The sequence below is a fragment of the Macrotis lagotis genome, chromosome 2 (assembly GCF_037893015.1).
Source record: "Macrotis lagotis isolate mMagLag1 chromosome 2, bilby.v1.9.chrom.fasta, whole genome shotgun sequence".
In the NCBI taxonomy this organism is placed as follows: Eukaryota; Metazoa; Chordata; class Mammalia; order Peramelemorphia; family Peramelidae; genus Macrotis; species Macrotis lagotis.
Window position 1 is genome coordinate 69,587,917 of NC_133659.1, and position 18,188 is coordinate 69,606,104.

An 18,188-nucleotide genomic window follows, 5' to 3' on the forward strand; every position below is an offset into this window, starting at 1 on the left:
CACTTGAACTATATTTCCATTTTTATATGATGCATTTTGATTTGTTTGCATGTCTCAAGAGTCTGTTCACTAGGCACAAGCTTTATTTCTATTACATACTCCAGAGCAAGATTTCTTAAAAGGACTTCATGAAATTGGCTTTTGTTCTATTTTGTTGACTATCTATCTATGCATATAGGTATATAATAATATACACATGTTTGTGATAAAAATATAAACATATCAAACACACATTTGGGGAAAAAATCTTTAGAGCATACAAATGGAAACTTGACTTAAGAGTTTAAACTGGCTGGTTTTAATTTACTTTTAAAAGCACAAGGCATCCAACAATTAAGAAAATTCACTTTGCTTAACTGTTTTTCTTTAACAATTTATTTTGTGGTGTTAATTATTATATATTAATTATATTTTAATGTGATCAACAGGTCATCACTTGCCCCTTGTCAGTGGATAGTATAATTTTGGTGTTTTCAGAAACTTTTGTTTTATCTTATTTTTCTTTTGTAATTAAATAATAAAACTTAATGGATTTCTTTACTTTACCTTGATTCTGATTTGCTTTATTCTTTGTCATTTAAAAAAGAAAGTCATCTGTGCCACCGTGCCTTTGGTAGTACTTAAAAAATCGTCACCATCTCTCTAATAAATTAGTTCAGTGATTGGGTTCCTAGTTCAAACAAATAGTTGCTTTGTCTGACCTGAGAGGCAGTTATATAATACCAATTTAATATATTGAATATATATTTACCAATTTGAATAGTTTTCATTTTCCCCTTCTCTTTCCTTAAAGTAGATCATTAAAGAAAAAAACGTTATTTTTATTTCTTTATTTTCCCAGTCACACACTTATTAATTCTTGTAATATTTGTAGAGGAATATAAAATTTAATAGATGTTTTTAGTTGGGTTTCTTCATACAGCTCATTATCTTTAACTATTCATCTTGTGTAGTTAAACAAGATCTAGTGATCATGGTCATTTTAAGGATTAATATTCCTTCCTTTGAAAATTTACTTATGCATTTAAAAATGTGATTCTAAGAACCTTACCATAAAGAATTAATACAACACTGCAGCTAACAAATATTTACCTGAGTAACATATTCAGATAGTTCTCTAACAAAATACTGGCTATATTATCTTCAGAGGGCTCCAGAAATAGGACTTGAATATGACCACTAAAAAGGTGAACACTGAGAGCCATTTCAAGGAAAGAGAAATACAGAAATAAAGAGACTAGATAGTTTAAAAGGAAGATAAAACCCAGATCCTCTATCTATGAGGATCATTGTGCTACTAAACCCTGATGCCCAGATACTTTTACAGCATCATAAAGTTCACAATTTCATATAAAGAGACAGCATGAACATTACTTAAAATGAATTACAATTCAAGCCAAGAAAGCCATAAATTTATAAAATTCTTCACATTTTAGAAATGGTATTCAATTAATTCTAATAATGAATACAAAGCTCTTACTTATAAAATATAAGCATTAGACAATTTTTCTTCTAATACGTTAATATCTAGTTTTAAAATTTTCTTTATTTTAACATATTCCCTAAAGATATCAGCATAAATGAAAAGAAATGAGACAATCAAACTACAATTATGGAAGAAAGAATAATTCACTTTAGGTATTTCCTAAATATTTTAACACCTTTTCTTTCACCTTGCTAATGACTACCATTTAGTTAATTCATTACCCAGTAAGATAACTATTGATGGATGATTCAAGGGAAAAAATAAAACCTAATCCCCCTACTCAGTAACAATCATATAAACATGACTATGCAATATTGCATGACTGCTTAAGAATCTAAATTGCACTGACAATTTAGCATGCACACTCAAATACTTTGAACTAGACTTGGTATAATGCCAGCTATAAATCTAAATATTTTAAGATATTAGGTCAAACTGAAAGAAAGCTTTAAGACTTACAAGCACATTTCTCACAATTACCCAAGGGATAATAATAAATAAAATTTATTTTCATTATTGACAGTAAACTGTGAAATATAAGATGTTTATAACTGATATGAGCATATTATTCACCAACATGGAATTAGATGCCAGAGAAATAAAGTAAAATATCAAAAGTCCTTACTTTCAAAGAGTTCACATTGCTGGAGCAGGTGAAGGGAACAGGACACACCAGAGACATATAGACAAATATGTATGCATGCATGCATGTATGTTATGTGTATATATGTAAATTAAAGGTGATTGCTATATGATAAGAGAAGGAAAAAGAAATAAAGAAACTGCAAAGGCACAATTAAGATTTTTACATAAATCAATGTTCTTTCCTGGCCTCTACTACCGCATATAGAAATCAGAAAGGGAACAAGCTTTCTTGCTTTTGCTCATGCAGATACATAGTAAGCACCCAATAATTGCTTATTCATTCATTCATTCATTCATATATTCAAAATCTGGCAACTGTTTGGCCATGTGAGGTGAGGAGATGGAGAACTTCAAGATTAAGAATCTGGGGGCAGCTAGGTGGCACAGAGGTGGCTAGGTGGCACAGTGGATAGAGCACCAGCCCTGGAGTCAGGAGTACCTGAGTTCAAATCTGGCCTCAGACACTTAATAATTCCATAGCTATGTGGCCTTGGGCAAGTCACTTAACCCCATTCGCCTAGCAAAAAAAAAAACAACCTAAAAGAAAGAAAAGATTCTGGTTTACTGGTTAATGCAAAACTAGTCTTTTCATTGCTGTCAAAAAAAATTATTTTTTTCATTTGCTATCTTACTATCAAATAGCTCACTGTATGGATTTAATTTAGTACTAACTTCAGTCAACTAACTAATATTTACATGGCTACTATGTACCAGGCACAATGATAAGCACTAAGAATACAAAGAAATCTCTTAAAGTGTTAAAAGTCTAATGGAAGAGACAACATTACATTATTTACAAATAAAAAACAAATAGGATAAACTGGAGATATTCGACAGAGGAAAGGCACCAGAATTAAGGTTTTCTGTAGAAGGTGAGATTTAGCTGAAGAAGTCAAAGAAGTCAAAAGATGAAAATGAGGGAAAGAGAATTTCAGGCAGAGGACTAGTGAAAATTCATGGAGCTGGGAGATCCAAAGTCTTATGCAAAAGTATTTGGTGGGAAGGAAAGGTGCAACAAGGTGTACAAGATAGAAAAATAAGAAAGGTCTATCTGATTAGAAGGACTCTAAATGCCAAAAAACAGTAGGAGTTTAATGTATAAATGGGTGGCAAGAACAGACTTTCCCTTTAGGAAAATCAATTTTAATAGTCAACTGGAGGATAAAATGGAACAGAAACGTGAGACAGGGAGACTGACCAGGAAGTATCTGTACTAGATGGGGATGGTACCAGGGTGGTGACACTGTCAGAGCATAGACAAGAGATATAGCAAATGCAAAATCAACAGTACTTGGCAGCAGACTAGCTCTCGGGGGTGCCAAAAAGGAGGCAAAAGATGAAGAGAAGAATTAAAAATGAAGTGTCTAGTATGGGCATTGCAACAGTACCATGGATAAAGTTCTGAGCTTTAAGTCAGGAAGATTCCTTTCCCTAAGTTCAAATCTGGCCTCAGACACTTCATAGCTGTATGACCCTGGACAAGTCACTTCCCCTTGGAGGCCTCAGTTTCCTCAATTATAAAATGAAATGGAGAGAAAAAAATAGCAAACCCCTCCAATATCTTTGACAAGGAAACCCCAAATGAGATCTCAAAGTCAGATATAACTGAAATGACTGACCAATGACTATTATGTGCCATACCCTGTTCTAAGTCCTTCACAGCTATCATAACAAGAAGACAGGATAGTAATCCCCATTTCACATTTGAGAAAACTGAGGTAGACGGAGGCCTACAATTCTAGTAAGTAGCTGAGGTAGAGTTGAAGTCAGATGTTCCTATGTGACACTTACCTGCCTCCTGGCTGATACCTGGGTATTTAAGACTGGGAAACATGGTCTCTTCAAAAGTGAAAGGAAAGAAATAAAGACAGAGGGTAGGAAAGAACTAAGTACAATTTTGGACATACTGAGTTTAGGATGCTTCAGAACATTCAATATGATATGTATGATAGGCAAGTAATGGGGAGAGAAAGAATTCCAATGTAGGGGTTCAGAATGCCCCAGATAGGAAAAAGCAAGTCAATTGAATAGGAATGCAGAGTGCCTTAGTGAAAGCAAATTAAGTGTAATCCAATTAAAAAGAGAGGTAGAAGCATAAAGGGTTTTAAATATCAGATGAGTTTGTATTTTATCTAGAACAGGGGTTTTGAACCTCCTCCATCATGGACCTCTTTAGAAATCAGTTGAAGCCTATGTATCTCAGGATAATTTTTCAAAAGTAAAAAAGTAAATTAAATGCAAAGGAAATCAATTATAATGAAATTAAGTTATCAAAATACTTTTAATTATATTAAAACATTCCTCCCACCCCACCCCTATACCCATCAGATCTATCAGTGAGCAACTGAAGCCTCACATCTATCTATGCTTTACAAAGATCATTTTAAAATCAGAGTAGAGGGTACAATGGAGATGGAAGTTTGAAGAAAGGGAATAAACTAGAAGGCTTTTAAAACAGTCTAGAAAAGAAAAAATGCCTGATTTATGATCGTGGTGATGCAAGTAGAGAGAAAAGAACCAATAAGAGACACATGACCTGGAGGTTTGTCAAGTCTTTATTTAGGATAGTTCATCAGTTCACAGAAATGGAAGATTGAAATTCAAGAAAGAAATGTGGATTGAATACATAAATTTGGAAGTAATGTCCGAAAACATGAAGAGAAGCAAAGTTAGATGTCAGACCCTCGTTATCAGTCTTAGTTAAGAAGCAGAAGATGAGAATGTTCCAGCAAAGTGGATTTGAAAGGAATAATCAGAAAGGTACGAAGAGGAGAATGAGAAGAGAGAAGTGTCAAAGAAGGCAAGGAAAGAGGAAGTGATCACATACATCTAAAAAGAACAAAGATGAAAAAGATGGATGAAAAAAATGAATGTTGATTGAACCTAATGATAAAGGTAACTTTTCTACTGAAAGGACAGCTAAACGACAGTTTTAAAATTTCTTGTTTATCAAACATCAAAGACTATTACCTTCAATTTTTTGTTAAAAAAACTGTCTTATGTACTATGCAATTTTGCTATCTCTTATATTTTATTTTTTCCTCGGGGATATGATTTTTGTCAACACATTCAATTTTGATCAATGTATAGCATGGAAATAATATAAAGATTATCAGACTGCCTTTGTGGAGGGATAGGGAAGGGAGGTTGAGGAAAAAATTCTGAAAGTCAAAACATTACAAAAAACTGATAAGGTAGAAACTACTGTTGTTTACAAATGGAAAACAAATATTCATATTTTAAAAATGTCTTGTTTATAAGCTTTCAAAGTGCTCCAAAAAAATATAAATATAATGGCCATGATATGATTAAGCATATATACATACATATATATATATATATATATAATATACAGTCCTCAAAAGCTATCTCGACATCAAACAATTTTATCTTAATTTTTCCACTATTATCAACTATTGCATTGTTCAAAATATATATGTAAACTCTTTTAATAGAAAAATATCTACATATATGCATATATACATTTTCTGAAAAATAAGACTAAAAACAGGTATTACTCAAATTTTATATAGGCTGAATTTTAGATGGGGGGCAAGGCAAAGAAAGAGTTTTTATTGAGACTAATATGGAATCTAAGCAATTGAGACATATCACGAACCTAAAACACAGTCACATTTCCAAATCCCTACTACATACATCCAGAAGGTAGTCATACAGTCTTTGCTCAAAGGTCTGTTCAGAGAAGAAATCCACTAGCTCCAAAGGCAACCCATTCATCTTTTTGACAGTTACAAATGTTAGGAGTTTTTTCCTAACGTTGAGTCGAAATACATCTCTGTATTAACTCTTACCAACTGTGATTTATTCTGTCTACTTAAGACAATTTAAACCTGCTTTATTTATCAACCTTTTTAAAGATTGCATTCATGTCTCCTTTTCAGGTCTTTTCTTCTCCAAGCTAAACATCTGTCTCAAGGTTCTTTAACAAATCCTTCATCTAGCATTGTTTTGAGTCTTCACCATTAAGGTTAACCTTCTCCAGATAAGTGCAGATTGTCAATGTCCCTTCTGAAATGTAGTACCCATCAGTAGTATGCCCAATAATCCACATGTGTTTAATTGATAATTATCTTATTAATTTATTCCATTTATTTTCAGCAAAAAGAACTTATCATAGTTCACAGCTCTGTAACTGCTCTTCAGGCATTCAATTCTAACAATGCTACAGACAATAAATAGCCTTGTCAAGAGAGAATTTTAATAGCTGTCCTTTGATTCAAAGGGGGACACTAATGAAAATGAAAAATGACATTGCCTACCTGAACTGGGAAAAAAGGTAGATTGAATAACACCATCTTAAAATATTCCTATACTTGTTTAAATACATTCCTGACACAAGGCAAGATTAAAGAAAATAAAACAACAAAAACAATAAACAAACACAAAAAAGCCCCTTCTACTTACTGCCTCCAGCTGTTTTTTCTTTTGCACAAGTAGTTCTAGCATCAAATTGACATTGGGCAAATCCAGATTATCTTGATCAGTTCCCAGTAAATCCTGAAATATTTGCCATCTGTGACCATTCTGAAACAGAAGAAATGAAGAGAGGAAATACAAAACCTTAACCAACAAAAAGCATATTCTAGATGTTTCTCTAATACATTTTGAAATTATAAGACTCCATAATGTTATGCTGCTTTCAAAAATATACTACTACTACTACTACTACTACTACTACTACTACTACTACTACTACTACTACCACCATAATCCAAGACTGATTTCCCTGCCAATGGCTCAATTTTGCCTCTGGGTGAAATTTAATCCTTCTATCCTCCCCATCATGAATTGTCCTACCTTTCACAGCAAGAATGTTCCTGACTCTTTTTCATTGGTATCTTCATGCCAAAGAAAAAAAAATCAAACTATCCATTCATTCTCAAATAAAGTAACAGATTGCTAATTATCATTATTCTGGAACATACATGCACATAAATATAATTAAATCTATGTTGAGAAAGCTATTTTAAGATGTCTATTTTGGGGCAGCTAGGTAGCACAGTGGACAGAGTACTGGCCTTGGGAGTTAGGAGGACCTGAGTTCAAATTTCAAACACTTAATAATTACTTAGCTGTGTGGTCTTGGGCAAGTCACTTAACCCCATTACCTTGCAAAAAAAAAAAGAAAGAAAAAGATGTCTATTTTTGAGGTGGCACAGTGGATAGTGCAATTGGTTCTGGAATCAGAAGAACATGAGTTCAAATCCAGCACTGGACACTTAATACTTACTAGCTGTGTGACCCTGGGCAAATCACTTAACTCCATTGCTCCCAAAAACAAAAACAAAAAGCTGTCTATATTTTAATGAAAAGTATTTGTAGTACTCTATTATGTTCATCAAGAAAATTTGAAACCAATGACTGAATTTGATAATTTTCTTTAAAAACCTGAGCAGGATAGTCTCTTCTCCATCTAGACAAGGAGGGCTATACCAATAGAATGCCTAAGCTTTCCCCTAAGAGTCTCCCATCTCTTAAGTGAAAGATAAACAACTGACCATTTCCTTCACTTGAGTATGTCTACCTCTATGGCAAATGATAGGATGTAAATCTTAGCTCAGTTAAGAATTTAATAAAAAAGCTTATAGCTAAAACAGTATCACCACTGATGATAGTAGCAAAGAAACAAAAATTTGATCCCAGTTCTCAACCCAGAAACAGGCAAAGGCCCAACTACTTAATATGCATTTCAGTCCCAAAGGAATTTTTTTAAAATATTGATTATTGTGTCTCATAAAGAAGTATGTATTTATATATACAAGAATTGCTGTCCTGTTCAACAGAAATGTGGAACAATTTCCATAAATCTTTAAGTCTTTCTCAAATTATAAAATTCACAACTAAAAAGTAAATGACTCAGGACACTAAGGAAATGGAATATAGAGGAATGAATGAAGTCATTAAGAAATTATTTTTCACATGACTTGAAACAAATCTGAAGAAAGTATATATTAGACAAAAATAAAATATTTTCCTTAGAGCAAAGAATTTTTTTTGAAATTTTAATGTTAAAATCTGACATTTGTTCCAGTTAAAATACTACTCAAATTGAGGTGTTCTCATATTATGTACTGCTGTACAGTATTCATTCCAGGAATGTTTATTAGAGGGCTACCATGTGCAAGTCATTCTATTACTATAAAGAAAAAATAAGAAATTGTATTGATCCTTGATGAATTAACAATCTCTCTCACAGGAAGCATATTCTGCTGAATTATTAATCCTACATATACATATATATACATATATATGTATATGTATATAGTATCACTATTTATACTACCAAAAATCTACAGTAAGGAGAATGGTAATTGAGTTTCACTTTCCAATCAAACTGATTTGATCTAAAGGATTAGCGCACAAATACTAGAGGAAGCTCTTAGAAATCCTCAACATTTCATTGCTTACTCATCTAGGAACAGGATTAGGAGCATGTTTTAGTTTCATAAACTATACTCTGAATTGAATTAAACAGGTTTAATTTTACTTTAACTCCATATCAGATTATCTGAGAGAGAAAAAAGAAATAATGACTCCACAGAGTAAGAAGCACTCGAAGATGGTAACTCATCACAAAAGAAATAGTTGTAAAGAATGTTTAAAAGGTGAGTTATTATTGAAATTATTGTTATTGCTAATGGTAATGGGAGCTCAAGTAGTTCTTTCATGGGTCTATTTAAGTATAGTTCCTTGAGGACCCATTTAGGACCAAGCCTTCCAAATTCCAAATTTTTGGAGAGATTATCAAAAGACTCCTTTCAATAATTTCATCTTCTTTTCCTCATTCCCAATTCTTTCCTTCAAAATTCAGTTCCATTCTCATAAATCTAATCAAATTCAACATTTATTAAATGTCTACTACTGAAAGCAAAAATTTTTAGACAATAATATAGATAAAAAATAGTCACTATCGGGGGCGGCTAGGTGGCACAGTGAATAGAGCACTGGTCTTGGAGTCAGGAGTACCTGGGTTCAAATCCGACCTCAGACACTTAATAATTACCTAGCCATGTGGCCTTGGGCAAGCCACTTAACCCCATTGCCTTGAAAAAAAAATCTTAAAAAAAATAGTCACTATCTTCATGGATTTTTAAAGTCTAGGGAGCCTAACTTTGCCCACTAATTGTTCAAGATAGTCATAAATGAAGTTAAGAATTACAAATTAACATATATATATATATATATATATATATATATATATATAAATTCTTAAATTTTATTAGGAAAACTGTAGAGACCAAAAATTTCCTTTACTTGGATCATTGACAAAATACTTTAATTTTCCTTAAGATTAAATTGTTACCTAAAACAAAATGAGTTATAAAATGTAGTAAAAAAGAGTTGAAACATACGGTGCTACTCACTGAATGGTCCAACTTGAACCTCTTTTCCTCAAATCTTTGCTTCTGTTTGAGAATAAGTTCATTCACTGGGAAGAAAAAGAATGTATTATTTTATATGTATCAGACTTGGCTATTTAAGTTGGCTGAATCATTTCAATTTCAAAAGCACAAAACCTATAATGATATTTAAAAAGCAGAAAACATGGATTGTTTTCTTGCTTTTTCAACTGCCCATTTTAAATGGACAAACCTATTCAAATAAATATATCTCACACACATATATGTAGAGTTTTAAGTTTTGTAAAACACTTTTTATATATTATGTCATTGGATCCAATGAGCAATATATCTCGAGAGTCAAATCTGATAGCCTTTTGCATCCTAATCCTTAATTATTGTAGTTTGATAATGCTGATCATTTTCCCTTCCTAAATATTCTCTCCTCTTGAGTTTTAGTGACATTCCTGTCTCTCGGTTCTCTTCTTCCCCATCTCATTCACTGTTTCTCAGTCTCTTTACAGAATCATCAATCATTTCTGAACCCTAAGTAATTACGGAGCTGATCCCAATCCTGTTTTTATTCTCTCTTTTTGATCTAATCATCTGTCATGAAATCAATTATTTATTTCTATCCAGTGCATGAGACCAATTGCCTATTGGATATTTTGGAATGGATGTTCATAGGTCTCAAATTCAACATTTCTCAAAGAGAACCATTAATCATTGCCTTTCCACCAAAACCTGTCCCTCCTCTAAACTGCCTTATTTCAGTCAAAGGCAGGATATCAGCCTTCCAGTTTTCCAATTTTATAACCTTAGTGTTATTTCTCAATCTCCCTCACTCTACATATACAATCAAGTGCATGCTGTGTCCATTCTTTCTTCACATTGTCTCTCACACCCATCTCCTTCTCTGCATTCAAAAAGAACTTCATTACCTCTTCAATAAATTACTGATAATCATGAGAAAGCAAACAGGATGAGGAAGTAACAAAGACCTACAGAAAACCACTGCTTTCTGTTCTGATATAGTTCTTCCTTCCCCCCCCCCCACTTTACCCTCAGACACTCTCTCTGGGAATGGGTTATAGATCCCACTGCCCTGATCCCCTCAGTGGATGGGGCCCATCACTGAACCTCTAAGAGCCTGAAAGGTATCAAGACAGTGAGGTAGTAAAGTTGATAAAGCAACAGGTGTTAAGTGAAGTGGATAAAGACTTCCTTGGTGTCAGGAAGATCTGTGTTCAAATCTGGCCTCAGACACTAGGAAACTAGCTGTGTGACAGCATGTATACATATAAGGGTACACAAAATATACACAAAGAAAATATATTTCAGGGGTGGCTAGGTGGCTCAGTGGATAAAGCACCGGCCCTGGAGTCAGGAGTACCTGGGTTCAAATCTGGTCTCAGACACTTAAAAATTGCCTAGCTGTGTGGCCTTGGGCAAGCCACTTAACCCCATTTGCCCTGCAAAAACCTTAAAAAAAAAAAAAAAAAAAAAAAAAAAAAAAAATATATATATATATATATATATATATATATATATATATTTCAATTTAGCAATGGGGAGCAGGGAGGGATATAAGAAAGATGTCTGTAAAAGACTTTGAATGTGAATTTTAAAAGGAAAAAAAGTATTTTTAAGGGCCAGGACTTCATGCTCAGCATTAACACCAACCTGTGCAAAGGTATGAAGGCAGAAGATAGTGAGTTATGTGCAGCAGCAAGTTCGCCAGTTCAGATACAGAGTGAGAAAGAGCTTAAAACATTACAAGGCTACAAAGATAAATTAGGGCTAGGCTGTAGTGGTTTTTAAGTTTTAATCAGAAAAATTTAAATCTTATCACAGGGAGACAACTGGGTTCATTGTGTAGGAGTAATGTGGTCAGGTCTCACTTTGATAGTTGAGTGAAAGACAGATTAGTGTAGGAAGAGACTTGAGGCAGGAAGATCAGTCAGAAAACCATCAAAAGAGTCTAGGGAGGTGGCACAATAAAAAATATATCAGAATTGGAGTCAAGAAGACCTGAAGTTAAAACCTGCCTCAGATACTTACTAGTTTTATATGACCTTGAGGACATCACTTAATCTCTCTCAATCTCAGTTTCCTCATTCATAAAATGGGGATAGCACCTACCTCAGAAGGTTACTGCAAGGATCAAATGAAATATATATAAAGCACTTTACAAACCTTAAAGTACTATATAAATTTTAGTGATTATTATTTCTAGGAACCATTTTTTAGGAAAGAAAGTCTGGAGAGCATTCAGAGATAGGAAACTAAAATATAAAGGTCTCAAGCCCCATAATTGTTTTAGGGAATTAGGAATCTTCAACTTGGCAAGGAAAGAAAAGCAGAGGCAATGGACAGAAATTGCAAAGAGACCAATTTCAGGCTTGTTATAAAAATCTTCTTCCTAACAATTTGTGCTGTTCAAAAAAGGAATTAGCTGCCTCTAGAGGTTGTAGATTTTCCTCTGATGGCTTCCTAAACAAAAGCAAGATAACCATTTATCAAATTATGTTATAGAAGAGGACCTAATTCTGGTGTGGCTTGAACAAGCTGACTTAATTCCAATTCTGAGATTGAATGATTGTAACTGTTACTTTATAGTCTAATAGCTATATGCTATTAGCTAATGCAACAAGCAAGATCAGCTTTCATAGAATTAACTTGAAAAGATATCTGCTCATTGACTAGATGAAGCCCTGATTATATATCACCAATAAACCAATTTCTGCTTGTATTACAAATACTCATCCCTTGACAGACAAAATTTTCATATTCATGGTTTTAGTTTTTGAAAGTTGACCATTGATAACTAAATGGCAATTTTTGGAGATTGGCAGCATATTGTAGAAAATCATAAATGATGTACATATATAAAGCAAATGAAAGAAAATCATCAAGTCATAAATATTATGTTATCAGTCTATTTTATCATTCGCTACCAAAAATATATATCCATAAATTTATTTTCTGAAGTTAAATTTTGTTCAAAGTTTCAGGAAGCTAAAGAACTATGGGCTTCACATTATATTTGAGAAAGGCTCCTTTTTGTCTCTCTACCATCCAGATTCAGTCACATGATTTCCTTTAGCACTAAATCTTTGCATTTTTATGCTTTTCTCAGGAGAAGGAAATCTGTGAAACAGTTGATGCAGCTACACTGATACAAATCTCTCATAGAAACTAGAACTTTCAATGGATGCAGTGTGTTTTTTTCACCTTTTTTATAAATATCATGAGGATTATTTAAAATATACATATTTTAAATATAAGTTTGGGGTGAGACTTAGAGGTATTCAGATTTTTCACATTCATGGGAGTTCTGTGTCCCTAATCCCTGGAAATGTTGAGGAATTGTAAATTTAACTTTAAATCACAAGTCACACAAGAAAGCACTTCTCAGGCAATGCTCTCATATCATAGTACCTCCGATAAATGCATAAGAGTTTACATTAAGGTCACAATTACTTACAAGAATCAAAAGGTAAAAAGATAATTCAACATTTTAATTATTAATTGCCTCCTCAGTACAGAGCACTGTTGTAGACATGAAATTTAATAAGCTATGCTCTTCTGGAGCTTATAGGATAGTCAAAAGACATGTCAAATAGGCAAGTAATTTTGTTTTGAAACTACATTAAGTATTTAAGAATAGTATAAACAAAGTCCTACAAAAAGTTCCTAGATAAAATGGTCATTACCAATTAGGGTAATAGGGGAGAACAAGAACAGAATTCTTAGAAGAAGTGACATTTGAGATGTATTCTAAAGGATGAGTGAGAAAATTCAACAGTTAGAAACAAGTATAATGTATTCCAGTTATAAAGAACAATGTGAGCAGAGGCTAGAAAGTATAATGTATGTATAGTGGACAGCAGTTCAGCTGGAACACACATGGTAGGAAAGTGTATGACAGTTAAAAAGGACAGATGGGGGGGCAGAGCCAAGATGGCGACATGAAGGGATCCAGTCTTAGGAGCTCTCTGATAAAAACTCATAAACTAAGGGCTCTAACTAAACTTTCAAGAGACAGAACCCACAAAGGGACCCAGTGAGGCAGTTCTCCTACTCAAGGTAACCTGGAAAAGAGCAGAAAGGCTCTGCTCCCCAAGGCCAGAGCGGTGGCCGCCAGAGCCAAAGAACTTCAGCCTCCTGGAGGCAGCCCCAGGGCGCTGGGAGCCTCAGCTCACAGCAGCGAGGGAGTCGCCTGAGCTGCACCCCGGGGAGCACCGAGCACAAAGTGGGGGGAACAGCGGGGGACCTCTGCCAGAGCCTGGCCCTCAGGGCACATAGCCAGCAGCCTGGTCTTTCAGCAGCCTAGACCAGGAAACAGAAGCAGGTGGAGCAGGTAAGCAGGAGCCCCCAGGGCATGAGCCCATTGAGCTGAGGGAGGGGAGTGAAGAGAGACTGCAGAGCTCTGTCCTCTGCCCCTGGAACAGGACTCTGGGGCTCTGACCACATTCAGATCCTGATCGCAGTCTAGGCCCCCCCATAGAACAGCAGGCCCCCCCCACCTCAGTCCCGTGGCAGAGGGGGGCACTTATGGTCATTCACAGACCAGGAGGGAGGACAGAACCCCACATACTGAGACCCTTGTGGGAGTGTCCCAAAAGCTCAGGAAGCACCCCCCAAAAACAGGCTTAGGCTGGAAAAATGAACAAAGAAACAAGAGGAAGACCATTGAGAAATATTTTGCAAATGAGCCCAAGAAGGATCAAAATACTCAGTCTGAAGATGAGGAAGCACAAGCTCCTGCATCTAAAGACTCCAAGAAAAACAGAAATTGGGCTCAGGCTATGATAGAGCTCAAAAAAGACTTTGAAAATCAAATGAGGGAGTTAGAAGAAAAACTAGGAAAAGAAAGGAGAGAGATGCAGGAAAAACATGAAAATGAAGTCAGCAGCTTAGTCAAGGAAATCCAAAAAAATGCTGAAGAAAATAGCATGCTAAAAACTAGCTTAGGTCAAATGGATAAAACAGTTCAAAAAGTTATTGAGGAGAAGAATGCTTTAAAAAGCAAAATTGGCCTCATGGAAAAAGAGATAAGAAAACTCTCTGAGGAGAATAAATCCTTCAGACAAAGAATAGAATTCAGGGATATTGATGAATTTACCAGAAATCAGGAATCAATACTTCAAAACCAAAAAAATGAAAAATTAGAAGAAAATGTGAAATATCTCATTGAAAAAACAACTGATTATATGGAAAACAGACTTAGGAAAGATAATATGAAAATTATTGGAATACCTGAAAGTCATGATCAGGAAAAGAGCCTTGACATCATTTTCAAAGAATTACTACAGGAAAATTGCCCTGATATTCTAGAAGCAGAGGGCAAAATAGAAATGGAGAGAACCCACCGATCCCCCAGAGAAAGAGATCCCAAAAAACCAACCCCCAGGAATATTATAGCCAAGTTCCAGAACTCCCAAGTCAAAGAGAAAATATTACAAGCAGCCAGTAAGGACACAGTTCAAATATCGTGGAGCTGCAGTCAGGATCACACAGGACTTAGCAGCAGCTACATTGGAAGCTCGTAGGGCTTGGAATACAATATACCAGAAGGCAAAAGAGCTTAGAATGCAGCCAAGAATCAACTACCCAGCAAGGCTGAATGTCCTCTTCCAGGGAAAAAGATGGACTTTCAATGAACCAGGGGAATTTCAAAGGTTCCTTTTGGAATGGCCAGAGCTGAACAGAAGGTTTGATCTTCAGATGCAGGACTCAGGTGAAGCATGGAGATTGGAGGAGAGGGGGGAAATATGAGGGACTTAATGAGGATGAACTGCATGTATAGAAAAATGATACTGATAATATTCATATGAACCATCTCAGTTAATAGAGCAGGTAGAGGGAGCTTTTATAGTTTAAGCACAGGAGAAAGCTGAAGTCGAAGATAAAATATGGTGTAAAAATGGAGTCAATAAGAAAAAAAGGGAAATGGAATGGGAGAAAGAAAAAGGAGAGGGGGAATAGTCCAAGCTATCTCACATAAGATTTTTTTTATTACAATGAGCTATTGCAATGATATGGAAGGGGGGAGGCAAGGGGCAATGAGTGAACCTTTGCTCTCATCAGAGATGGCTAGGAGAGGAAACAGCAAATATACTCAATGGGGTATAGACAACTGGAGTAAGAAGGAGGGGGGAGCAGGGGGAAAGGGGTGGGGATGTGAATAAAGGAGGAGAGGATGGACCATGGGGGGAGAGTGGTCAGATATAACACATTTTCTTTCTTACTTCATGCAAGGGACTGGGATTGGAAGGCCTGCCCAGGACCATAGGGCCAGGTGGATTCTGGGCCTAAGGGGTGGTATGGGGGCTCAGGGCCTCTTGGCCCCAGGACCAGGGATCTGTCTGCTGCGCCACTCAGCAACCCTACAGTAGAGTCAGAGAGAAAATATAGTACATGGCAGTGGAGAAATACGAAAGGAGGGAGTTGCGATCAGCAATGGCAACGTTGGAAAAATATGGAAGTAACTTTTGTGATGGACTTATCATAAAGAATGTGATCCACTCACGACAGAGTTGATGGTGTTGGAACAAAGACTGAAACACATTTTTTGTTATTATTATCATTTGGGGGAGGGTGCAGGGCAAGTGGGGCTGGGTGGGGCCACATAGCAGGGTGATCATTGGGTGTCTGGGGCCAGATTCGGACCCGGGTGCTCCTGGCTCAAGGGCCAATGCTCTGTCTGCCACCCAGCCACCCCTATTATTATTACTATTTTATTTTATTTTGGGTCTTTTTTTCTTCTTCTTTTTGGTTTTTGCAGGGCAGTGGGGATCGGGTGGCTTGCATGTCACATGGCTGGGTGATTATTGGGTTTACAAGGCTGGATATGGACTCAGGTGCTCGTGGCTCCAGGGCCGGTGCTTCGTCCATTGCGCCACCTGGCCATACCTACAATTATTACTATTATTTTTTTTAATTTTAATTTTTTTTCTCCCCCCCTTTACTTTTTTGCCCAAGCAAGTCTATCTATATGCACGGGGGGATGGGGTATTTTGTTTACTTGTAAACAAGTATATTTTATTAATGTAAAGAAAAACATTTGTACAAAATGAGAATAAAAAATAAATTTAACAAAAAAAGGACAGATGAAAAGTAAGTTACTCAAGTTTTGGAATATTTAAGGAAAGATGCCTAAACTATACTCAGTAGTTGAAAGGAAACCACTTAAGGATTATGAGCACAGGAATAACAAAATCAGATATAAATATAATAAAAATTATTTCTCTAACAGCTTCAAGAATAGATTAAAAGTGGTGAAGAAGGGGAAAACTAGAAGATCTACTTCTTCAAAAGTCCAGGAGAATGGGTTTGAGTACCTATAATATAAAATAATATTGACAGTGAAAATAAATTGAGAAGATTCAACACATGTACCTAGATAATGGGAAAAGTAGGCATATAATTCACAAAGATTAAAGAAAGAGGGAAAGGATTAAGATATATCTATCTATCTACACACACACACACACAAATATATTTATAGCAGCACATTTTATTGTAGCAAAAAAAAAGTAAACTTAAGGTAGCCTATCAACTAGGGAACGGCTAAATAAAATATAGTCTATAGATGTAATGGAATATTATTATAATACCATTAAAAGGTATAGAATTGGGGCAGCTAGGTGGTGCAGTGGATAGAGCACTAACCCTGGAGTCAGGAGTACCTCAGTTCAAATCCGACCTCAGACACTTAATAATTACCTAGGTGTGTGGCCTTGGGCAAGCCATTTAACCCCATTGCCTTGCAAAAAAACTTAAAAAAAAAAAAAGCATAGAATTCAGCAAAGCACACTAGGACTGCCATCTGAACACTGTGCTTCTAATAATGTAGTTTAAGATTGTTTGAATTGCTTGATTGTCACATCATTCATTAAGCTTACAGTCCATGAAATCTCTAGAATGTTCTCATATGAACTGGTTTTTTTTTTTTATGCCTGTCTCATTCTATTCTTGTTAAGGGAAAGAAAAGTCCTTTGTGGGGAGAAAGAAAAAGAAAATGTCTCCAAATAGCAGCTCAGAATCTACTAATGTATCTCAAAACCCTAAAAAATCTCTAATATCATTGTCAGTTAAGCTCTAATATTTCACTCAGGGTCTTAATTACATAGTAGAGATACTACCAAATTGTTAGATCTCAATGCCAAAACATAGACATGTGTGTGTGTACACACACACACACACACACACACACACACACACACACAAACACAATCACTCCTGTAATACCATGGCTTTGGGCAAAAGAACAGTAACTACAAACCAAGAGTGTATTTTCCTATTATATACAATGTTATTCTAGATTTGCCTATACTGTATTACTTGAATTCATATAGGTAAATAATGTTAATGTATAATTCTGACTGTCTTAACTCTTTGCCTTCACTCTCCTGTCCTTTGGGGCAGGTAGGTGACACAAAAGACAGTGCCAGGTTTGGATTCAAGCTGTCTCTTGTTCTGGGATTCAAATCTAGCCACAGATACTTCCTAGCTGTGAGATCTAGGACAGGTCACTTAATCTTGTTTGCTTTAGTCTCCTTATCTGTAAAATGAACTCAACAAGAAAATGGCAAACTACTCCAGTATCTCTGCCAAGAAAAAGCCCAAATGGGATCACAAAGAGCCAAACACGACTAAAAAAATTCAACAACATTCTTTGGACAGATACT

At 35.4% G+C, this 18,188-nt stretch overlaps 1 protein-coding gene across 6 annotated transcripts in view; it reads right to left on the bottom strand.

The window, feature by feature from the left end:
- Positions 1 to 18,188, bottom strand: part of COP1 (COP1 E3 ubiquitin ligase) — a 306,374-nt gene that overhangs the window by 261,670 nt on the left and 26,516 nt on the right. For 4 of the 6 annotated variants that reach the window (XM_074222102.1, XM_074222096.1, XM_074222099.1 and 1 more), the window contains exons 4-5: positions 9,505 to 9,581; positions 6,557 to 6,676 (exon numbers count right to left, since the gene is read on the bottom strand). In XM_074222102.1, coding sequence (XP_074078203.1) covers positions 6,557 to 6,676; positions 9,505 to 9,581 — 197 coding nt within the window. The remainder of the gene's footprint in view (positions 1 to 6,556; positions 6,677 to 9,504; positions 9,582 to 18,188) is intronic. The other 2 variants (XM_074222097.1, XM_074222101.1) reach the window with 1 other exon arrangement.